Source organism: Mirounga angustirostris, unplaced genomic scaffold (assembly GCF_029215605.1).
Source record: "Mirounga angustirostris isolate CCGP_5_RB_7025 unplaced genomic scaffold, mMirAng1.0.hap1 SCAF_3, whole genome shotgun sequence".
In the NCBI taxonomy this organism is placed as follows: Eukaryota; Metazoa; Chordata; class Mammalia; order Carnivora; family Phocidae; genus Mirounga; species Mirounga angustirostris.
In genome coordinates, this window is record NW_026991711.1 from 90,377,688 (window position 1) to 90,402,169 (window position 24,482).

At 41.6% G+C, this 24,482-nt stretch overlaps 1 protein-coding gene across 1 annotated transcript in view; it reads right to left on the reverse strand.

Annotated features, from left to right (window-relative positions):
• The window catches only part of CNTNAP5 (contactin associated protein family member 5), an 819,371-nt gene extending 796,359 nt beyond the window's left edge, over positions 1-23,012 (reverse strand). Inside the window, exon 1 of the mRNA XM_064586403.1 lies at positions 22,584-23,012. Within this exon, the coding sequence (XP_064442473.1) occupies positions 22,584-22,665 (82 nt within the window). The 5' untranslated portion in view covers positions 22,666-23,012. The remainder of the gene's footprint in view (positions 1-22,583) is intronic.
• Between the last annotated feature and the right edge of the window lie 1,470 nt (positions 23,013-24,482).

A 24,482-nucleotide genomic window follows, 5' to 3' on the forward strand; every position in this document is an offset into this window, starting at 1 on the left:
CCAAAACTGTTCAGCATTCTTACTAGAGTGTCAAAGGCACCGCATCAGGAGAAAGAGCAGCACGCAGAGGCAAGGGCAGATGGAAGGTGACCAAATGTGCTAGGGAGTTTGTCAGGACAGGCCCAGACACCCCGCAAGCATATTTATTACTGTGACCCCCAACCTGCCTTCATTTCTAAGATCTTACTAACACAATCTAATTATTTATTCTTGATAATCACAGTTGTTTTTAATACTACCTCTCAAAGCAAGGCAGTGTAGCCTAGTGGTTAAGCCCATAGACTTTAAGCCAAGAATCTCTCTCACTAGGTGAGCACCTACTGGATGCTAAGCACCATACTTAAAGTATATTGTGAAAGGTAGCTCCTTTAACTCTCTCCTTAATCATAAAGGGTAGATATTATTGTCATCTTCCTGATGAAGCTTAGGAAGTTCCCAATCTAGAGATTATAACAGAGCCTACATTTAAACTCAGATACAATTCATCCCTAAGCATGCGTTTGTTTGTTTATGTTTTTATAATTTTGTTTCATCTAGCAGAAAATACAGCAGGCCTGACAATTTTATTCTGGTTTGAAAAATACAGGTCTGTACCTTGAAGGATGAAAATTATACACCACACTTTTGACTAGGTTGCCAATAAACACCAGAGTCATTCTTTGAACATTAGCTTAAGATGTATGCAGGAACTACCACCACCTCTTCTTGACTCATGAGATGCAAATAAAGCACCATATCTTCTCAAATCGTTGGCATTTTTTGCCTCCAAAGACCGAGATGGGGGTTTCTCGGTGACAATAAATGTTCTACTACGTTCCCTCTATGTCACTGCAGGACATTCAGAGGGAATGAGAACACAAACCCAGAGGCCTGTGGTGGCACCAGAGGAAGGCTTATTAACCTCACCATTTTTTAACTTGTCCCCATGAGAAGGTATGATGAATTCAACAGTACACTCAAATAACTTCACACATAATTTAAGGAAGTTTGCATCTACCTCCCAGATGTCCATGGACCCCTGTGCCCTGACCCAGCTAACAAACCTCTAAATAGAAATTAGAGGCAGACAAGAGTACTACAACTTTAATTCTCGGTACCTTAGGAAGAACCAATAAAACTACTGAGCACTTACTAGATGCAGAGAAAAAGGAAAGAGTCATCATTAAACGACATATGAGCATTGTATATGGCAGGGATGTGTTCAATAAATATGAGGGGGAAGAGGAGAGGAATTCTCATTTTACTGATAGAAAAAAGAGTGGTTAAGAGGTTTTTCCCAAGGTGGCATTCCTAGAGTAGAGCTAGGTTTTGACTAGCTCAAACCGGGAAAAGCACAGTAAGCAAGGGTATGTATGACTTTAAAGCATGCCTTCACTACCCCATGCTGCCAGTTTAGTGGGAGCTGTTGACCACTAGTACAAAGATGAATAAGAAGTGGTTCTAGCTTCAAGGAAGAATCTATTGGGTGGGGATATTAGAGACATGCATAACAGGAAAACTAGTAATACAGGCAGAAAAATGCATAAGGGACTCAGAGAAACAGAAAGAAACGAAACTTTCCGCATAGGCTTGGGAATGGCTGTGACTGAGATGGGTGTAGGCACCCTCGCATATGTGCACGTGCACTCACTATAGGCAGGGCCGGGGAACAGTATGAAAGCAATGAGAGTTCCAGAAACAGAGCTCCATGGGCCTCTCCGATCCTGACCTCTATGTGCTTAAGGGGAGCAGAACATGCTACCCCCAAATATGTCTATTTGCATAAGGATTATCTTGAGCTAGTTATTTTTAAGAAACAGCAGACACAGGAGAAGCTCTGGAAACGCAGTAGAGGTTATCCTCTTGAAGGAGACAGTCACAATTATAAGGAAAAATCTCCATTTGCAAGGGTGTCTCCCTCTCTGTTCCAGGAAGAGGAACAGGGCTAAAATTCTGGGAATGCTTATCAATGAAGATGGCAAAGACTTAAATCCACACAGCCACTTTACCCTTGCTTACTGTGCTTTTCCCGGTGACCCCCTCCCCATAATTGGCCTCTCCCATCCCCAACACCTTTCTTTTGTCTTTAGCCGAAGAAAGTATTTATGGTGAAGGCTTGGGCCATTTTGGGGAGTTACTCAGTTTTCCCTACTATCTGCCACGTATATATGAGGTTATGTTATTAAACTTCTGGGGGTCTTTTGCTCATGTTAATCTGTCTTTTATTATAGGGGTTAGTCAAAAACCTAGACACGTAGAGGAAATAATATTTTGTCTTCGTTACAGTGTCACACGGCAAGGTCTGGCTCTTTACCACTACTGCACGCTGACCCCACACAATAGGTGCTTGATAGATAGACACCAAGTACATGGGAAGATAGGGCTGAAAGGGGAGAGCAGCTGGCTTGTGGAAGACTTCACATTTCTGAGCAAGGAGCCTCTTTCTTACACCTCACATAGCGGAGTCACTGACTGCTCTTGAATGCACAAGAGACCCAGGAATTCCAGGGTGATGGGCTTAATAGAGTCCAGCTGAGCTACAGCCTTTCTGCTTGGCCCCGTGTTCAGGCACCAGAAGTAGGAACCAGTATCCCCTCTAGGGCTGAATTTCCATATAATGATATGCAAGAAGCACGTGCTGTGAAGGAATATTGCACGGGAAAAGGCATGAACAGCCAGACAGACCTAGGTCAAAGCCAAGCTCTGTGTGAACCAGTGATAAACCCTGGGTAAGCTTCTTCACCACTGGGGCGCCTGGGTGGCTCAGTTGGTTAAGCGACTGCCTTCGGCTCAGGTCATGATCCTGGAGTCCCGGGATCGAGTCCCGCATCAGGCTCCCTGCTCGGCAGGGAGTCTGCTTCTCCCTCTGGCCCTCCCCCCTCTCATGTGCTCTCTCTCATTCTCTCTGTCTCAAATAAATAAATAAAATCTTAAAAAAAAAAAAAAAAAAGCTTCTTCGTCACTAATGATTAGCTTCATTTTCTCCTTCTTTAAATAACGCCAACCTCAGACACAAAGATTTTGGCCCTGGAGCCAGACTGCCCGAGCTGGCATTTCCACTTTCTAGCTGTGTGACCTCAGACAAGTGATTTAACTTCTCTGTGCCTCTGTTTCCTTATCTGTAAACTCAGGTTAGACATATCCTTAGCATGCAGGGTTATTACGAAGATTGTGTGCCAGCAGATATAAATGACAGGATTGTTTTGGTCTATAATGTCCCATAAATGTTAGGTCTTCCTCACCCTCTTTGTTCTTATTTTTGCTGTCACATAACACTCAAGTTTTAGGCCATGGTAGATACTGGGGAAGGATGATTTGAACAAGCAGCTCTCCCACGCTTAGTCTTAGGGATTTTTGAGGTTTCAGTATCAAAGAAATCTCTTACACTGGAGATTTTAAAGGCCATTCCAGTACTAACCTAATAAAAATGTGTGCCCAAGGCTACAACCCAATCTCACCCTTATTTCCTGGCTTCTGAGTCTCAAGGCACAGGATTACTCAGGGGTTGTCAAGCCACTCCTGGGGAGCCTTCGCCTAGTGTGAAAACCTTTCTTCATTTCTCTGTCTCTAGAAAGTTCCCTTAGCATTAAAGACCCAATTGTCCTCTTTTCTTGTATGAAATGTACCTCACTCTGTAACTTGACCTAGTAGGAGTGTGATTAGTTAATTGCTGTGGGCACCTGACATTTGAAGGAAAAAATGGATACCTCAGCCATCTTTCTTTTCAAGCAATGGAAAATGATTAAGGTTCAGTGATATCTCCATGGGGGGTAGCTGTTTTCAGGTGGATATTCAGAGAGTTGCAAATGCTAGACATTAAGCTGTTCTCCTCTCTCTTTTTCTCTTTTGTGAAGGGGTAACAGGGGAGGGGTTGGAAAAGACAAAGGGACAGGCTCTGAATAAGTTCTTTTTAAAATCTCCTTTCTTAGTAATAAAAATGTTCATCTGTATAAATTCTGCTTGTTTGCCGTGTGCATATTTGGCCACTGGCAAAATTGTGAAATCTCAAAGTTTCCCTTTCTTCGTCTTTGTCTTTTAGATTCTGCCTGGCTTTTCCCCTTTGAGGGATTCCTTCTCACACAGATCCCCCCCACCCTCTAGCCAGTCCCCACAGAGCTCACACCCATCCTGCCAGAAGCTGGGAAAGAACATGCCACTCATGCACATTTAGAAGAATTTCACAATCACCGTCATCTAGAATAAGACCTTCCCCTCCTCCTCTCCCTGAGGACATACAGGGTAATGAGGCTCTCAAAATCTCTCTTCATCTTTTCTGGGTCATGGATGTATTTTGGAAATCAGGTGAAATATAAGCCCCTTATCCAAGAAAAATGCACAGATGCATATACAAACACGGCAATTCCTGCACAATTTCAGGGGATTCACAGCACCTCTTAAACACAAAATGGAAATCCTGAAGAGTGCTAATGCAGAGTCCCTGCCAGACTTTCTGTGAGGAGGTTGGGATGAGTGGGGAGCTGGGGCAGAAATATGGACTTTCTGTCAATATCACTTTGTTCCACTTTCTTTCCTAACACATAAAGCCAGTAATGGAGATATGTTTAAAAATTGGTAATAGAGGGGCACCTGAGTGGCTCAGTTGGTTAAGTTTCTGCCTTTGGCTCAATTCATGATCCCAGGGTCCTGGGATTGAGCCAGAGCTGGGGTCCCTGCTCAGCGAGGGGTTTGCTTCTCTCTCTCCCTCTGCCCTATCCCCCACCCCACTCAAGCTCTCTTCCTCTCTCTCTCTCAAATAAATAAAATATTTTTATTTTTATTTTTTTTTAAGATTTTATTTATTTATTTGACAGAGAGAGTTAGTGAGAGCAGGAACACAAGCGGGGGAGTGGGAAAGGGAGAAGCAGGCTTCCCGCCGAGCAGGAGCCCGATGTGGGGCTCGATCCCAGGGTCCTGGGATCATGACCTGAGCCGAAGGCAGACGCTTAACAACTGAGCCACCCAGGTGCCCCTAAAATAAATAAAATATTTTTAAAAATTAAAAAATAATAAAAAAATAAAAATGGATATTAGAATAAAAAGTGAGTATTAATATTATCATTACCCACACAGTGCCTTTTTATCAGAAGGTGAGGAGAAATCAGTCACACACAACTATAATGTCATTCTTTTGTAACAGAATGTAAACACAATCTACTAACTCTGTCTTAAAGGAGGGAAAACAGTGTTTCAAGGAAGACATTTTCAACTGAAACCCAAGCTGAAAGGCTTAATGTTGGCCCAGAGAAATGGACTCAGGGAAACTCTACCAAGTTTTTTCCTAAGGAGTCCAGAAATCAGAGAAGGGTGAACTGATAAACCTTGACTGGATACACATTTCAAAGCCAGAGACATGTTTGAGATCTGAGGTTTCATTTGAAAATTCCATGATAGTTTATATCCTACTCCAGAACATATCTGTGTTTTCTTTAATATTAAAATAATGTGCATTTCTTAACCTTTGCATGAATTGGTTCTCCAGGAAACAAACTGATGTGTGTGTGTCAGTGTGTGTATTTCTTCATTATCACTGCTTCCTTCTGTGGTGTGAATGTTGAAAGCTACAGTTGAAAAGCTTGGGTTCAGAGATGAGGTCACCCTGAGTGATATGTGTCCCCCAAAATGCTGTGATCATTTCACAGCATCCAGAATCATGACAGTAGAGAAGATAGGAACAACCATAGGGCTTTATGAAAAATTTAAGCAAGAGTAAAATCACAGAGGGGGCTACTGCCTAGGGGCCAATACAGACACCATCTCCATAAACATGGCCTTGGAAGAGCAGAACCTGAGGCTGGTGGGACTCTCTGTCTTCCACTGCTGAAGTAGCCATAGTTTATACTCAGAAGTTGAATGCGTTTCTTCACTAAAAGCTAAAATTAGCTCATAGTTTGGAACTGTACTCCAAAAACTGGGGGGGAAAGAGTGTAATTTCTTCCAGTAACCAGAATGTGATTTCCTACAGTCAGAATATACTGAGAAACTGTTAGGACCTCAGCTCCTACCAAGGGTCTAAAATTCTCTTCTCAGTGTAAAGAATATAGTGCTTCAGAATCACAGACCAGCGCTGGATTTCAGGTCAACTGCTTAATGGTTGTATGGACTTGGGTAGATTACTCAGCCTTCTCTAAACTGTAAGTTTCTCAGCAAACGTTAACCATATAAGGTAGTGGGGCCGATTAGTGGGGATGCATGTTAATGACAAGGCCTGGCACACAGTAAGCAGTCAATCATGGTAGCTACTAGTACTATAAACAGAGACGACATAAAAACGTAATATATATTGTATAGGCTTTAAGGGTTTAAAGGAAAGAAATAGTAATGAAGTCCAGAGAAGAGAGGGTGAGAACTGGACTGTGGAGATCTCTGAAGATAGAGGTTAAGATGAGAGCTTCTAGTTTACTCAATTTAGGAGGAACCACTAAGAAAAACTTTTGCAAGATATCCTTGAACAGAGTGAAGAGAACCATTTATACCAATGGAAGGCAAATTAAGTGAAAGCAGTGAGAGGGAGAAAGAAAAGACACTGATGGCCTTTAGACAACACAGCTATCCGGTGCTTGTTAGCTTGATTCATTTTCGACTGAAAGCCTTATGTTGTTGTCAAATCTTTCTGAATCTCCTCTGAGATCCAAGTTTCCTAATGGCCATCACACTGTGGCTCCCAAATATCAGTTAGACAAGTCTGGAGGAACGACTGCATTCTATTCTGGACATTATACTTTATATTTTCCCTCTGGACGTTATATTTTAAATATAGCATTGTCAAAGTAGAATATGTACAGAATAAGGGAACATGATGGTGGGAAGTGCAAGGAGGGGGAAACATGCAGTAGGAAAAATGAAGGAAAATAAGAGATTGGAAGACCACGACAAATGGAGATGCCATCTTTATGGATCTGCAGAAAAATCATGATGAAGAGGGAGGGCACTTGGTTTGAGATGCCCCAGTGAGCAGAGCTAAGGGCAGTGGTTTGGCGGTGCATGGAGGTAGGCTTGAAGAAAGGATGCCCTATTAATTACAATTTTGTGGGAGGAAAATGAGCTGTCCTATGAAAGAAGTATGATGGAATTGCCAACTGTCTGGAATGCTCGTAGGGAATGTGGAGATCTACGTAGGTTATACAGGTTATGACTGGATTATATAACTTCAAAGGTCTCTTTGCCAATTCTGCATTTTCTGACTTTTATAACAAACTTTTTTCAAAAAGCAGACATCCAGTAGAGGCCGAGGCCAACCATCCCATTTCCATTGAGAAGGCAAATTAAATACTGTATATCTGCTTTAATTGCTTTTTAGAAATTGAAGATTTGATTGGAGCAGATAAGCAATCAAACCCAGAATCCTTATCTAACTGATCTCTGAGTTGCTAGATGAAGTAGAAAATGTCATCTGAATAGATTGGTTCATTGCCTTTCCTGAGTGTCAGGAAGCACCTCCATAGACCACTTTGGAACTTTCTGTTTCTTCCCAGAACTCCCCAAATATATATGTGTGCCAGAGGAGGTTGCTATAAAAAGAAAAAAAAAAAAAAAAAGACAAAAAATTAGAAAATGTTTTGCTACGAAAGAGATTTTCACTACTGCATGACAGCACCATGGCACTGTGACTAAGGGGGCATGACCAGATGACTTTCAAGATAAGAGTTAAAATTGAACCACAAGGTAATTAGAAAAATGGTGTGAAATTTATCTTGCCATTCCCAGTCCAGGATACGTCCCTTTCATCCCTATTCACATTGTGCCTATATCTCCCCCTATTAGCATTTGTTTATCTAAGGCCTACCAGGACAGTACAGCCAGACCATTATTTCTCCAAAAACTAAAATAAATAAATAAATAAATAAATAAATAAATAAATAAATAAATAAATAAATAATAAATAGTTAAAATTATACTAAATATCAACATATCAAAAATATGCATTTGCAGCTTCTCCAAAGACACTACTTATCTCATTTGTTATTTACAATAGCAGATACGGCAGATATCATTACCCTTATTTGGGAAAAATGTGGAAGGATGAGCACAAAATCATACAGCCAGTAAGTGGAGAAATCAGGACCAGGATATTTCGTCTTCTAGTCTAAGGATCTAAGAGCTAGATGTTAGAAGAAAGGCTTAATGTGTGTGTGTGTGTGTGTGTGTGTGTGTGTGTGTGTTGTCTTTTCAATTAACACATGATGTTCCATAAATAACTGACAGATCTAAACAGTTTCTCAGACTTCGGCTATCATGACATTTTGGGCTAGATATTTATCTGCTTATCTGTTGTGGGGTACATTCCTGTGCATTGTTGCATGCTTACTAACATCCCCACTCCTCTACCTACTACATGCAATAGCAAGACTCAAGATGGGGCAGCTGAAAACATTTCCAGACATTGATAAATGTTTCCTGAGGCAAAACCACTTCCAACTGAGAACTACTGATCTCACACAACCAGGATGATTTTTTTTTTTAAAGAGAAGCATAAACTAAACTAATTGACATTGAGCACTTATGTGTCTCATACAGGCATGTGTGCAAAAGCACATGTAAACAATGACAAAGGAACCTCCCAATGTCTTTGGCTTCTTCTAGGAGTTAAATTTTCCTAGCACAAAAAAAAAGCAGAGGTGTCATCCTGCCTTTGATTTCTAATCTGGAATGAGAATTGGAAGGTGTGTAAAATGAGAGTTTCATTGGACACCAAGTGAGGTATTTTTATTTCTCCATATACAAAATGACATCATTTCCCCAATGAAGCCACAAAACACTTAGCTATAGGAACCCAATAAGTCAAATTGAATTTTCCAATAAAATTGATATTTATACAGAAAACATAGAAATCTTTACCCCAAACAATGTATCAAGAAGGCTGAGAACATCAATAAAGTTATACATTCTCCCCTGAAATTGATTATGTTTCACTTGCTCCAGTGTTTCTTGGATTAACTTTACTAATGAATTTTCACAGTGGTTTATTCCCTTGACTACTAAGCCATGGTCTGTGTTTAATTATGATATTCTTTCCTAAGTCCAGATCTTTTAGCAAACCATTAATGGCAGGAAAAGGTTTGCTGACATGACAGCTAAACTAATCCATCTTGTTTATAAAGGACAAAATCAGGAATATGATGTGGGTGAATATTTGTACAGAAAAGCATATCTAGATCCCATGCATATAAGGCAGCTCACAGCGCCTGTCACAATTATACTTTCATCTAAGGGCCTTATCAGTTCTTATTAAGTTAGAACATCAATCAGCATGTGTGTGTGTGTGTGTGTGTATTTGGTAGCTCAACACCCCAAATTGATAAAACAGTGATGACAAGAACAACAGGAAATATTTCTATTGTAGACTCACAATTTTAGTAAGAATATTACCTTGGTTTGATATAGTTAAAAGGTGCCAAAACATGTGGTACTAACTTTTGTTAATATAGAAGCAAGAACTTCACACACACACACACACACACACACACACACACACACAGGCTTCAAATCACATGATGTCTCATAAGGTTATTTCAAGACAAAAGCTCAATATCTCAAAACCAAAAGAACCCCTTTGTAATTTTATGTCTCTTCCTGTATTCTTCATTTAATTAGATCATTGTTGAAGGAGCTTTGTGTTTCTCAGGTAATAGTATCTTGGCCTAAATAAATTCCAAGGCCAAGGGGTTCATTAATCCTATGTATACTTATCCATATGCTCAAGTATCATTATCTCCCGATTCTGTTACCGAAATGTCAAGCTGAATATATTTGAAGATTTGCATTCTGTCCATTAGGTAAAGGAACCATGTGAAAGAACTATAAAAAAAATAAATAAATAAATAACCACAGTAAATTGGAATGCAAAGGATGCTTACTTGAACACTGTCCTGAAACAGAACAGCTACAGTGGAATATGTCTGCATGCCTCCCTCCAGCATGTATCCACCTTTGTGGCAAAACATACTCGATTTCAGAAAATAAATAGATATTAATTTCCATCCAAATGCCCATTTCAATTCATTATCTACAGAAGTGAATATTCACAAAGGTGACACCCAAGTCAACATTGACCTTGGGGGATAATAAATTTTGACATTTGCCAGAATAGGCAGTTTGCATAGAGTGTATACACACGTAAAACTCTACCTGGTGTATTAACCATGAAGGGAAACTCAAATATATAATACATATGTGTATGCATATATATTATCTTAAATTATTTATTATATTAAATTCTATTAAGCATGCAGAGCAAGAGCATTTGGAGTTCACTAGGAGTTTTATTTTCCTATAGAAATACAGTGCAGATCTAAATGCAATGTGATTTTCTAATGCATGGACCTGTAAGCAAACACACAAGCGTGTGATTACAATTAAGAATCTAACCAGAATCAGGAACCAAGGCTGAATCCAGACATGCAACAATTTTATTTAATTTGTGTACCTTTACCACTCCTAGCCACATTAATTACCATTAGGGAGCACACTGAGAAGGCCTCACCGGTGGAGACCGAAGGTCTATTTTTCTCACAAAAGTTAAGAGGCAGAGGCATGAGACTGTGCCTTTATCAACACACGGTGAACTGAGGGCCACAATCAGGGGTCTGCCTCTATTCCTGTCCCTCAACCAGGCTTGCTGTCTGCACTTGGGTTTCACGTGAAGTGTCTATCTTTAATTCGATCTAGCAAGTAGTTATTTACTATTTGCTTGCTGTATGGCTAACATGAAATCTCTTCTTTTGAGAAGGTCCCCAGGGAATATCTGGGGTGGAGGTGGATAATTCAAGGGCCCTGACAAAATTATATATATATTTTAATAAGAAGAGCTACTGACTGTTCACTGAGGAGATCAAAATGAAGAGACACGTCCTGGATAAGCTACTCTCTTTTCCAATCTGTAAATGCCAATAAGGTTCCCTTGTCCTAAGACCTCTATAAAATAGCATCAGGACAAAAATAAATTTTCAAGGGGTTAAAAATAGGCACCTGGGCAGAGATAATATTTAAATATTTCATAACCTCAAAAGCAGATCATTGACTGTTGCAAGCAGATGCAAGTGGTGAACGCCCAGGGCGGATTTGCTCCTGGCACTCCAGCCAAATGTTGGCTACCGTGGAGGGCACTTGCCCCTCTTCTTCAAAATTGTCCTATGCCTAATCACATCTGTATACAGTTACAAACTTAGAGATTCCTGCAGTTAAGGCTGAGGCTTCATTCACATGGTACGTCTATGAAGAATCAGAGTAGACTGAGCAGTGGAATCCTCTACCTCCTCGCCCCATTTCCCCCAAACAGCAATCTGTCATTTCTTTTGCATCCAGAAAGTCTATGTAAGAATTCATTTTGGAAGCCAAAAACTCCTGTTCCTGAAATAAGTTTTAATATTTAAGGCCTTATTCTTTGAAACACTGATTCTTTCTGAGAGCTAGAACACAGCATCTATGAATTGCCTCCAAGTGAGTTATTTCGGGATTCTCTGTTTCTTTTCTGGACAGCCACTGATAGAGGAAAAGAGGCAAGACTTCGAGGGTGCTGGGCATCAGATGAGTTACTTTGCACTGAGACAAGAAAATAGCTGAAAAAGAGGACAAAGGAGACACACAAAGACACACCTCACAGCCGAGCCAAGCAATAGCCCAGATCGAAGGGACGAGTGCAGGAGAGCTGGAGAATAAAGCAAACCGCTGCCTGGACTGGCTGTCCACACAGCTTGTGATAAAAGGAAGTTCACACAAGGGCTGGTCCTCTTCTTCAAGCAGACATTACAAGAACAGCAGGGCAGATGCTCATCATCGCACCTAGTCTGTGGCAAAGAATAATGGTACTGGGTATGCACTTGGTAAACCCGCCACAGAGAGTTGATGGCACAAGCTTTAATGAGTAATTCAATCAACTTTTACAAATGGTTAGATGTACAGGAGCTGTTTGCCACAGGTATTTCTAGATGTAGGGGAAAGGATGGCCCGCAAAGTTAGGAAAAAATGACCTGCAGATCGGGAGGAATCTGTAGGTCTAGACTGACAAGGGTTTTCTCACCCTGGATCAGAGAAGGCTTGCTCTGCAAGGCTGAGCATCAACTTGAGTTCAAGGATGGTTCAGGCTCGGCTTTGGGTTCAAGGAAACAGCAAGCAGAATGAAAGCAAGTACAGACTTTGCAGTCAGGGAAACATGGACTATAATCCCAGGAAGACTGCCTCGTAGCTATCTGATCTTGGTTAAATAACCTGACCATCCAAGCCAGCACACCCTCAGTCTATAATGGAGAGGGCGATGGCTGTGGTTAGGAATAGAACAAGTCCTCATCAGGTACCACCCCTGGCACTGGGTGGAGGTTTGGAAACCCTGCCAATGAAGAAACACATTACTTCACTTTATCTCTAATCTCCAGTGTTCCAACATTCCAATCTGCTGGATTCATTTCTTTTGATTGTGTCAAAAGGTTCCTGATTGTTGTAGAATGAGAGGCATTAATCTCTCTTTTAATATCCTGGTAAGCTCAGCCTGTCTCCAATCAGAAAGAATGTGCCCCTGTTGACCCCAATCCTGTCACCTGGCAGAGCTCATTCACTCAAAGGTAAACCCCATGTGTGTGGCAGAACATTGCCCGGTGACTGCAGGGGGTGCAGCCCAGACCTGGAGGGGGCTATGCAGACTGCTTGCCCACAGCCCCTCCAAACAGCTCCATTTCCATTCACTTCGTAGGCTTGTGGGTTTCCTTTCCTCCTGTGAACTGAAAATCCCTTCTCACCTCTCATTATTGATTAATTGTAATGTGCAGCTCACAGACCGGTCACAGTTGATAGCAAATGAAGCTGCTATTGTTCCAAGATGAGAGACAGGGGAGCTGTTCTCCTTCACATAGGAACCCTGGAAGGCATATGCAGGCAGAGAGAGCTCAAAAGCTCAGACCTGAGCCTCCCGGCCGTATGTGGCCCTCTGCCATGGGTTAAGTGAATCAACTTTGCCCATCAATTTTTAATTGGAGGGCTTGGGAAGTTATTTTTTATCGTAATATAAACATGGCTATAATGCAGAGCAGAATGCAAATGTGTCTGAGAGCTTAAGACACAAATTCAAGAAATTACATGCTTCAGTGGCTACTTGAGGGGGAATCGAGAATCCCCTGGGTTTTCCTGCACTCTGGTTATTTTTTATTTTTTTCCGGGGAGCGGCACTTCAATGGAAAAGTTTGAAAAGTGTTAGCGTCGGCTATAACACATAAAAAGGAGTCATTTAGTAAATGTTGATTGAGACAGGCCGAGTGAAGGAAGAGAGGCAGAGATAGAGAAGAGGAAAAGAGTAGAAAAAGGGAAGGATGGGGACAAAGAGAAAGAAAAGGAAGGAGCGTCAGGAAGCAGGCGAGTTGGGACAAAGGGGAAGAAACACTGAAGACAAGGAAGCAGAGAGAAAAGATTGGGGAACAGGAAAGGCTGCTCTTTTTTGAATCAATGAATGAATGAATGATTCACTTGAAAATGGAAGAAGAACTTATAATACCCCAACCACTGTACCAGCACCTGATTTTTAACTCAACATTAACAAAAGCATGTCTATTATTTATCCACCCAACGCAGGATTCAGCGGTGCAGGATAGGAACTTTCTCCCAAACTCCTGCCTGAGCCTCCTGCTTCAGACACTGGGAACACTTCACACAGACTCTGCCCAGGTTCACAGTTTTTTCTCAAGGTCTGATCAAGGACACTTCTCCTATAATGCTGACATTATCTGCAAGGGTCTGCTCACTTTTCTGGAGATGTGCTCCTTAATTTTCTAGATGAACACCCCAGTTCCACTCTCTTGTGGGGTTCCCTTTGTGAGCTTTTCAGTGAGCAGGTTCACTGGCCACAGCCCAGAAACAGTGGTCATATTCTGACAGAGCTCAGGAATCGAGTGAAGAATCCAGACAGTCATGTTTCTGTCAGGTGGAGACGGATTCTGCCCACAGTCCTCTTGACATTGGAATTAAAATGAGAACAAGATTCTATTTGCCTGGGCAATCAATCACTCAGCTGTCTGCTCACTCAGATGAAGGGAGAGTGAGCTCTTCTACCTTTGCTTGAGAATGGAAACATCTTTGCCCTAATTTGTATTATAACTGATTTTGAGAGAATCCGTGTTGAGGTTCATTAGCAATTATAACAGGTTTAACTATTAATTCCCACATCATGTACATTTTATACAGAGTAATTCATGTTATTCTTATGTTAACTCTACAAGGTCCATGTGAATATCCATAGAAAAGGTTCACTGAGGGAGAATTAAATCAACCCAGAACTCTGTGACCTACACCCTTTCCGTTCTCCTTCACCACCACCCCATTGCCCACCTGCTTGGATTATGCAGGGTCCTGGGTAAAATCAGGAAGTTGGCAACACTTGTCTTAGACACCTTGAACATCCCTATTCTTTGCCCTTCCCCACTCAGAACATTTTCTTCATCTCCTTCAGATACCCAGCACCTTCTCTTCCATTAACTTTTTGTTTTGTTTTGTTTTGTGGAAAAGGTCTGTTCCTCTCAGTCAAGAACAGTTCAGCATGGATATACATCACAATATTTTCTCTCCCAGTGGGACTTTGTGTCTTAAGGCTTAGCTCTATGCATTGAAAGGCTTTCTCCCATATTTACAGATTCAGGGCACTGATGGAGTTGGCGAAAGAGTTGTTTGGGGACAGATGGGTAGGGGGTGTTGGAATCAAGTGGGCTTTCCCAAGTGTCCTGTGGGTGGCAGATCCCTGTCAGGCCTACTCTTAGAATAGGCCTTGATGGGAGGCTTCACATTTGGTGACTGTGCCCACGTAGTTTATAGCAAGGAAACACTTAAATCCAACAGACTTCTTTTTTTTTTTTTTTCCCTCCCCTCCTGTCACATCTGAACACAATCATGAGCTCAGGGAAGAGCCAATGGTAATACCAAAAATACACGGCCACATGACAGAGAGAGGAGCGGGAAAGGGAGGAAGGGTAAGCCAGAGGGAGGGAGAGAGGGACCGGGCAGGGGGTGCAGAGGGAGAGAGCTGAACGTGTATATTCAGCAAACAGTGGCCTAGACTAACACCTACAAGCATCTGTCTGTTAGGCGAATGTCTTTAAACTGCTATTTGCCTTGGACTGTCTTCAAAGGGATATTTCTGTTTCCAAAGGTGGATAGTTAAAAATAATATACATCATGAGTGTGTTTTGGCATTTCCCTTTCATTTTTTTTTCCCTATCTTCAGCATTACTGTTGTCATCCTCTAAAACTCAATCAATTCAGCTGATCCAGTGAACAGATGGCATTAATCAACCCCCAAGAATATGCACAAAAGCAATTAGAAATGTAGAGACATGGAATTTATGCCAGCAAATCAATTACCAATGATAGCAGATCAACATGGCATGCACAACTTCCCCTTGTTTCTCTTTCCAAAGAGCAACCACTGATAGCAGGAATGATCCCCAGTTTACCCCCTGCCAGAAGGGGATCAAGAACAGAAACACTGAGGTTTAATTACACATTTCTTAATGACTAGCTCTCACTCTGCTGACAAAAATCGGCATAATTTACAGACTAGAAGATGCATCAGAATGATGGATACAGACAGCATATGCTATATAGTGTCATGCAAATATGAAATGTACTGCTCTGAGAATATGGTTATTTGGTATTCCCAGAGAAGGACTTCATTTCAGAGAACAGAGCACCTTTTCTAGTATCTATAGCTCTCATTTGTCAAAAACAATGGGAGCAGCTATGGAATACATGTTAACCACAAATCTGTGCCTTCTGTGAGTTTACTAGTTTATATAACCCTATGTTTTCAATGTACTTGGCCATTATTTTCTTTCTGGTTCTTTGTGACCTTTGCAGATTCTGAAACTTCCTTCTTCAGGCTCTTATTTATTATCACCTGAGTTATTGTGATAAGCTCTTAACTAGTTTTTCTCACTGCTAGTGTTGGCCTGCGCTGGTCTATCCTTCACATGGTGATTTTTTAAACAAATATCTGATTCTGTATTATCTAATTACATATACAAAATCCTTCAATGAAGCTTCATAGCTTGAACAGTAAAAATAAGACCTTCCACCCCCGCTTACCAAATTCTCTCATTTCTTTTTCTAAACCTCTGCCTATAAGCTGCTCCCGCAAGTAGTCACTACAACACATCTCACTCTTAAGCCTTCACACAAAAAGCCTGTGAGAACCTCCCCCCGTTTCTCCAGTGAGTGAAGTCTGACTTAGTTCAAGTCCTACCGTCCATCTCACTTCCCTCCATGAGCCTGCCTTGATGCCCCAGCCAGTCTGAGATGCTCGTTTGGTGCCTCATGTTATACCTGGTGCTTATCTATGTTACAGCATTTATCACATTGACATGATTAAAGATTTATTTTTCTGGATGTCCATGTTCAAAGTTCCTTAAGATCATGGACTGTATCTTCTTATTTATCTTTATTTCTCCTATTTCTAGAAAAACTTGAGTTTAGGAAAGAGAGCCTTCAGGTGGGACATATTTCTTCAATAAATTTTTCAAATGAGTAACACACACAAACTATTAACACTTAAATCTTCCAACCACAGCTTAGAGAGAGGATATCAGAGGCTCAGGACAGTGTTACCGAGGTCACGTTGTCGGTTTGCAATAAAATACAATCTTTCCAGTAATTTACTATTAACACCCTATTAAAAAGCATTCAATGGGGCGCCTGGGTGGCTCAGTTGGTTAAGCGACTGCCTTCGGCTCAGGTCATGATCCTGGAGTCCCTGGATCGAGTCCCGCATCAGGCTCCCTGCTCGGCAGGGAGCCTGCTTCTCCCTCTAACCCTCCCCCCCCCTCATGTACTCTCTCTCTCATTCTCGCTCTCTCAAATAAATAAATAAATCTTAAAAAAAAAAAGCATTCAAACTTTTCCTTTTTATACTGAACTCTGGGCTATGAAGAAAGATTTTTATAGCTATGTATTTTTGTATTTTCACCTATATAGGAAATGTTTGTTAAAATTGCAAAAGCAAGTTAATAAAATTAGCTCAAACTTGGTACTAAGCTCAGATCTTCTTAGCATTTCCAAAACAATAATAAGTAATACTTGCCAGTTAAAAACAAAATAAACCAAATAAATTTAAAAAGACTCTAGCAACAGGGTCATAGAAATATATTTTTTTTGTTTAGAAGTGAAAATTCTTAATTAGAAACCATTCACTGATTCTCTCATCCATTCATTCACCCCCTGTTTTATGTGTTGAATATAGACATTGAAATGAAATATGATAATCAAGGAGCTTTGCAACTACTTGGGGAGACACGGATTCTAAGCAGGTGCTATGGAAATATACTAAGCCATACATAGGGCCATTTGGCCCAGTGTGGGGAAAGCCTCTGTGTGTGTGTGTGTGTGTGTGTGTATGCCTGGGAGAAAGTGAGGGTGTGTAAAAATTGGAAGAGGGTAACGAGATCAAGCAGATAACATACGCAAATAAATGCAAGGGAGATGGAGGATAGCATGGCTTGTTTGTAGAATGTGGAGTTCCCTAAATGGAAATTAGGGGACAGGACAAGAATGGCAGACATGCAATTTAGAGCAGTAGGCAGGGCCAGATTAGGAACAGCCCTGTGCAGGGAGAAGGAGCTCATACCTACTATTTAATTAATACATTTGGTCTGACACCTAGAGACTTAGAAGACATGATGCCAACAGAGGTAGCTTTCATGGTAGTGTGTGTGTGTGTGTGTGTGGTCACAAGTCTTTATTAAGGCTATGTCCTTCCCCTATCCAGTTTTTTACTGAAACTTGTAAAAGGAAATTAAAGTATCTGGTGCTCACCCAGATATGAGGCCTCTTACTGTTGACCATTATGATATTAGGCATCTTGTATTAAATCTACATTCCTTTCTTTTGGTAAGCTATAACTCAGGAATTGGCTCTGGTGGAAACTGCTACCTCCCTGCCCTTTGCTATGGATAGAGCTAAACAGACTAACCATAGGGATCCCAAGGCAACTCGCCAGCTCACATACAGCCCCCAACTGAATGCATGGGAATTAATTTCATATCTTGCAGACTCTGATCTTTGGAGATAGAGGTCCAGATCCTGATCTTTTTTTTTTTTTTTTTTGCATAGCTTTATGATCCTAGGAAAATTATTAACTTCTATTAACCTTAAATTTACTCATCTGTAAACTGAATTTAATAAAGTCTACCTAGCTGTACTGCCTTGCCAAATTATGTGCACACGGCATATGAAGTGAGAGATACAAAGTGCACAGCAGTTAGTAGGAATTAAGGCCCTATTATGTTGTTATTCTAAATATAATTGCTTAACAATTTTGAGTACAACCATCCCAGAAGTATCCAAATGGAATGACCAGTAAGTAGTAACATCAGTAAAGACAAAAATACATTAGGACTAGAAAGGACCTTAATAACCATTTGATCCAACTCCTTCAATTAATACACCACAATCATTAGGATAAGTTGATAACCTACACAAGGACACTTTCCAGAAAGTGTCAGAATTTTGATGAATGAAGACAGCTTCCCTTATGTATTAAAAATGCCATTACTAGCTCCAAATTAGTACACTGAATCTTCAAACCAAAGTTCCGTTGAATGAATGACTACTATATAATGATCCTGTGGTAAGTAGACCCTCTTCCCACCTTCCTAACTAGTGAGGATAATTAGCTTTGTATATACAAGCCATATTTCAGCAAAGTTCTGGCATGCAAACTAAAGGGCTTTGGATCAGCAACTAAAGCTTTTAGGAACATTTCAAATGATATCACAATACTTTGTTTTGTAACAAATGAGCACTGAAAAGTAAAGCGAGCACTGAAAAGTAAAGCGATATAGGTAAGGAAACTGGGTCCTACTAAAGAAAGAAGAGGCAACTGGGAAGATCAGGGGGAAAAAAAGAAACCTTCAACTTAGAAGACAGTCATTCATTTGAATGAGAATAGGGGCTGGAGTGAGGTTATTCTAATGGAAAGTAATTTTCTCATAATTCTGTCCCTGGTGTGAACATTGTTCTTCTAGTTTTTCATTTACATGTTCCAATAGTGGAAATCTGGTTTGGAGATGGGGGTTATGAGCGATTGAAGGGAAAGAGAATTCACATGGATTGTCAAAGATAAGCCCATTCAACCATGGGAAAATCTTTAGGACTCTCTTCAAATGAGCATTATAGTGCTTCCTTCACTTCTGCTGACTGTAATTGCCACAAAAGTATACTGCAAACACTTTCCTGCTGAAAAAGTCAGCCTGATACTTGTTTATTTATAATATTACCTATTGATTGGGTTTGTGCATAAGCTTCAGATGACTCAAGGTATATCGCATCTCTTTATTTAAAGATGTTTATGAATATGATTGACATCCTCATATATTTTACATGAGGTTCTGTCTGTGATGAAAGGCATCATCATAGAATAAAGAGTTTTTGATTTCTTTCTCAAGGCTGTTATCTCTGTGAACCTGATATGTAGCACCAAACAGTTAAGATGCTTGGAGATCAAAGTGACTTACTGACTGGGTCAAAATTAAGACAGTCATAATCACATAACATCTGATTATTGGCAAAAATAAAGTGAAGAGTGACCCTGTAAGTATCCCGTGCATTGCTCTTATCTTCTGAATGCAATTTCTTGCATTATCATAGTCATTATCTTGCATTATCATATCTAATACTTGAAGAATATCCTCAGTAAAATACCAAGCTGCTGTTCTGTTTGGGAGAAGACACATATCTCAATCGCTGTTTTATACCCAAGCCTGTGAGCACGGCAAAGTTGTATAACTGCACGGACATTTGACATGTTAGCTGTAGCATAACCAGGGCTAAAACCCGTCAGCATTTCAAACTCCTGGTTTCACTTGAACCAACTATCAAGTCACATCGTTTCTTCTTGTGTCAAAGGAGTTGATATTATATGTAAAATGGTTTTTCATTTAACACTGGCCTATCATAGCTACATTCGAAATTAACTAATTCCCTCAGGGTAAACCCAAAGGAAATGCTGTAGCTACTTAATATCCTGAAAATCTGGAATGGGGGAATTTCCAGAGTTTTTATTACTGGCTGATAATTATGTTCTCTGCACAGATTCATAATATTTATTCTGTAGCTGGCCTTCTAACCTGCCTTTATTTTAATTTTGTTTAATTAGAAACTTATCAAATCTATAATTGGGTAAGCATTTATTTCTCTCTTGCAGACAAATGCCCAAGTTTTGGTCAAAGTATAAGAAAATTAAACACACACTCATATACATTCTACATGCAACAATAGTAAGAACAACATATTATTATTAGAATAATACAAACAATTAAAAGTTGTTTTTATTTGAACAAAGTTCACAGGCTGAAAAAGTTTATGGAGCGTCTTGGGTAAATAAACCATGTTTAGGGATACTTTCACAAATGACATAAAATGTTACCTCAAAAAATAAAAATCTTCTTGGTGAAGAAAATTCTCCAAATAATCTGTATACTTATACAAACTGACTATTTGAAAGGAGATTTATCTTCCTCAATACATGCATATAAACGTTAATGGATTGTAGATAAATAGCAAATCAAAGTCCTAAATTTAATGGATAAAGTATGTGGACAATTGAAGTCTGGATGAATTGTGGAATGCTAATGTTAGCAAGTAGCGTGCATTCAATTGAAATGTTGATTGGAAATAAGGAAATTAAACTGTCACTGATGAAATACTAAAGCTCATTATCACAAAGTTTCATTTTAAATATTGAGAATTAGCTTTATTGCTGCATCAGTAATGATAAGCATGATCCTTAAATCCATGCCATTTAGGTTTTATGAGCATTATTACAACATATTAACCATAATTCAATTAATTTACAGAAATTGACATTCTACATTTTTTTTCCTTGCTCTTAAGAAAAGGTGCTACCATAAGGAAATCCCAGCCATATTCCTATAGAATATGTTCTATCTATTTTACCCTTATTCCTCGCCCCACCTTTGTGGATCTTCAAAATATTCACTATTTCCAGATAGGTAAATGTGCTAAAGGAAAAACAGCTTTTTCACTGCTACACCTTTGCATCATTAGGACAATACTGACCTCTAGTGTTTTAGGAGGTAGAGAGGCTAGCTCAGCACCTGCCTAACTTCCTCTAACTAAAACACTTAGATGTTTTTCTAAGGCACCATGGGAACAATTTCACTTAAAAGAAGAAAGAGGAGGAGGAGGAGGGAAGGGAGGAGAGGAGGAGGAAGAGAAAAGAAACATCAGATTCTAACCTTTTCCTACCTATTCTCTGAAATGATTTCTACCCTAAGTCCCTCTGGCTTCTCCCTTTTAGAAAGGTTGACCTCTTCAGCGCTCCTTTAGAATAGAAACTTTAATAAAATCTTTATAAGGCATTACCACTAACTATAGATTCTGAAACTCCAAAACTTCCAATCACAGAAACACTGGTTGTGCTTTGAACCATTTTCACTAAACAACATCTGTCTAATTGTCTTCCCTTGAGGTGCAACTCTGGGTTGAGTATCTCTTACTCAAGAGAACCTAAGAGGGTGGGGAGTAATGTAAGGGGACTCCCAAGTACAAAGTAGTCTTCCTATCTTTCTCTAAGAGTGATGCTATGTTCCAATACAGTTAAGCATTTCTGAGGTTCCTGGTGGGGTTAGCGGACAGAGGAGCAAGCCCAGAAACTCAAGGAACCTTGATAAACCATCTTTGGAAACAACACAGATGGCTTAATTGTGTTCTTTCTCATTTAGGAGTTTGCAAGCTGGAAAAACTTCCCTCCCTCTGCCTAGAGAGGCAGCTGAGCAATTGAGCTTGAACCTCTGATGGCTCTAGCGATTTATTCAACTTTGACGAACTGGGTTCTTTAAATACACAGTGCAGGTGGCAGATCCCCAGGTGTCCAGCCTTCCTGCCTATTAAATTAAATGCCCTGCACTTGCTGAGGTTAGAGCTTGGACGACAGAGTGAACACTTAGTGCATACTCATTATGTGTTCTTTGGCACAAAGATTTTGGGGGTGGAGTGTGCATCAAAGCTCTTCCTCCTGTAACAGGGGCAGCCATTGATCTTGTGGTTTGACTACATTGGGCCATGACTCTTAGGCCAAAACTCCCAATCCTATTAAACCGATGCCTATCGGTTGCAAGATACCCCAACTGGAGCCTTCTGCCTAGGGGAGAGCTGAAAGCCATGTCTAGTGAGGTACTGGGCATATTGCAAATCCCAGGCAGCCGCATTCAGAGACAAGCCACTGTCACCGAGTCTGGTGGCTGGGAGCATCTCTCTCTCTCTCTGGAAGCTCAGCCCTCAGTGCATACAATCTGAACCCCCGGGCCTTTCTCCGGAAAAGCTGTGGCTGAGACCAGGCAGGCATAGAACGCGGACCTGGGATGAGGCTCAAGGAAGAGCTTCCCTTCTCCCCGAACTTTGCGATTCGGGGAGAAGGGCAGGAAATTCAGCGGGGCTGGCTCATCCTAGCTCTGCTAACTTTTGGGATGGTTTGAGTGATAGAACCACACCAATCAGCATTTTCCCCCTTCGCCTCTGCCCAGAGCAGACACAATTGTACATGCTTGGACAGTTGAGTGTCTCTCCCCAACGCTAGCGTTTCCCACCTCACGTGCCCGCCCCCAGCTCCTGGTACTCACAATTTGTCGCTGTTAATCCTAAATGCCACAAGCCGGAGAACAGCAAAGTGAAAACGCTGGTCAGCCTTGGTACAGAATCCATTTCCCCCGAGTAAGCGGTCCCTCCCGATCAATCCCAAATTCGCAGGCGCCAGCCGCGGCTTCTTCTTTCTCTCTCTCTCTCTCCCTCTCTCCTCGGCACCGCCTGACCCCTTCCTACCCCCCCAGGAGAGGCACTCGCGGCTTTACTCCATCCCGTGTCCAGACGCTCCCCCGAAAGCGTAGCGGGCTCTGCCTCGGAGCCGCGGCTGAAGCTACGGTCCCCGCAACTGCCGCTTGCTGTACTCGCCCTCCTCGCCCGCCTCTTCCTCCTCCCCCCGCTCCTCAGAGGTGCAAATTCAAGCCCCGCTGCAACACCAGGCTCCGAGCGGGGCTGACTGCCACTGCACCCCGGCCGCCGGCGCTGGAATCCGCACCCCGGCCGGCCGCTCCTTATAGGCGAGCCGGGCGCGCGGCGCCGCCCCCGGCCAGGCCCGCCCCGCGCTCTCCTATAAGAGCGGCCTGGGCGGGTCCTCGGCGCGCTCGGGCGCCCTGGCTCCGGGCCCCCGTGCGCTCCCACAGCCCGGGGGCTGGGGTCCCTCTCGCGTGGGCGCGTCTCGCTCCGCTCCCCTCTCCACCCCTCCTCTGCTCCCGCCCCGCCCCCGCTCGGGGGACTGCGAAGAAGCCCTGACATTTCAACCAGGTTTTCCAAGAACATTGCTGCCCAAGGGATGCTGAAAGGAGTTGGAAGACAGACGCATCAGCGAGAGAGAATTTCCCATGGAAAGCTTGGCAACGAGCTAACGAGATGCCTTTTCTTTTTTTCTTTTTTCTTTTTTTCTTTTCTTTTTTTTCTTTTTTTTTTTTTTTTTTTTTTGAGAGGAGAGGGAAGACTTGAATTATTGAGTGATGCGCGATTTTTTCCACCGTGTTTGTTTCCTACTATGGAAGGCCGACGGGTATTGATATTGGCATTTCTGATTTAGCTGTTTAACGTTATATCCGCGTCCCTGCTCTTCGACCCTGCGCCCCACTCCAGTCGTTCGCACTTTCAGGGCGACCACATCCACGCCTCCCTCCTCTCTGTTGGCACGTAGCTTGGGGCGAGTACTGCAAGGTGTCCAGGGCTTTAGGTTCCCGAGAGAGGGAGAGACAAATTAGGTCTCTCAGTGATAAATGATGCGAGTCAGGGTGGGGGTCCTGGTTGGCTCCAAAGATTGGAGATCTGAGCCCGCCTCCCCCCTCCCACTCCCCCTCCCATGGAAGGATTTAAATTTTAAAAGGGGGTAAAGAGTAGTTCTGGTTTCTTCCTAGAAGCTTCCTATTGGAAACTCTGGTTCTGTCTTTGGCTTCTAGTTTACATCTGGGGACGCTCCTGCTTTACCATATCAATTTATTTTGTTTTTATTGGAAGCTGTCAGAGAGCTGTCAAACCTTAACAAAATGAGGGACCATAATGATTTATCCTATGTGAAGCTTACAATCAAATTAGGGGTAGAATCACTTCAGAGGAAGTTGATGTCTCCTCTTCCCCCCCCCCCCAACCCCCCTGCAGCATCAGCGCCCAGGCAGACTTATTTCACACTATAGATTCTTGACAACAGCCTTTGGTCTTGATTGAGTTGGGTTTCATGCAGCTTCTGCATGAATCCTGAGGTTAACTTTGTGGTTTGGGTTAGAGCTGTACTCACTGCATTGGAATACTAAAAGGTAGTTGAATGACAATTGGTTTTGTAACACCATTATTTTATTAGAGAAAAAAAGAATTCTGAGGGGCCTTTCATCTGTAACTTGCAATGACCCTCTTGTCTGTAAGCTTTTTTTTTTTTTTTTTTTTAAGATTTTATTTATTTATTTGAGAGAGAAAGAAAGAGAGAGCAC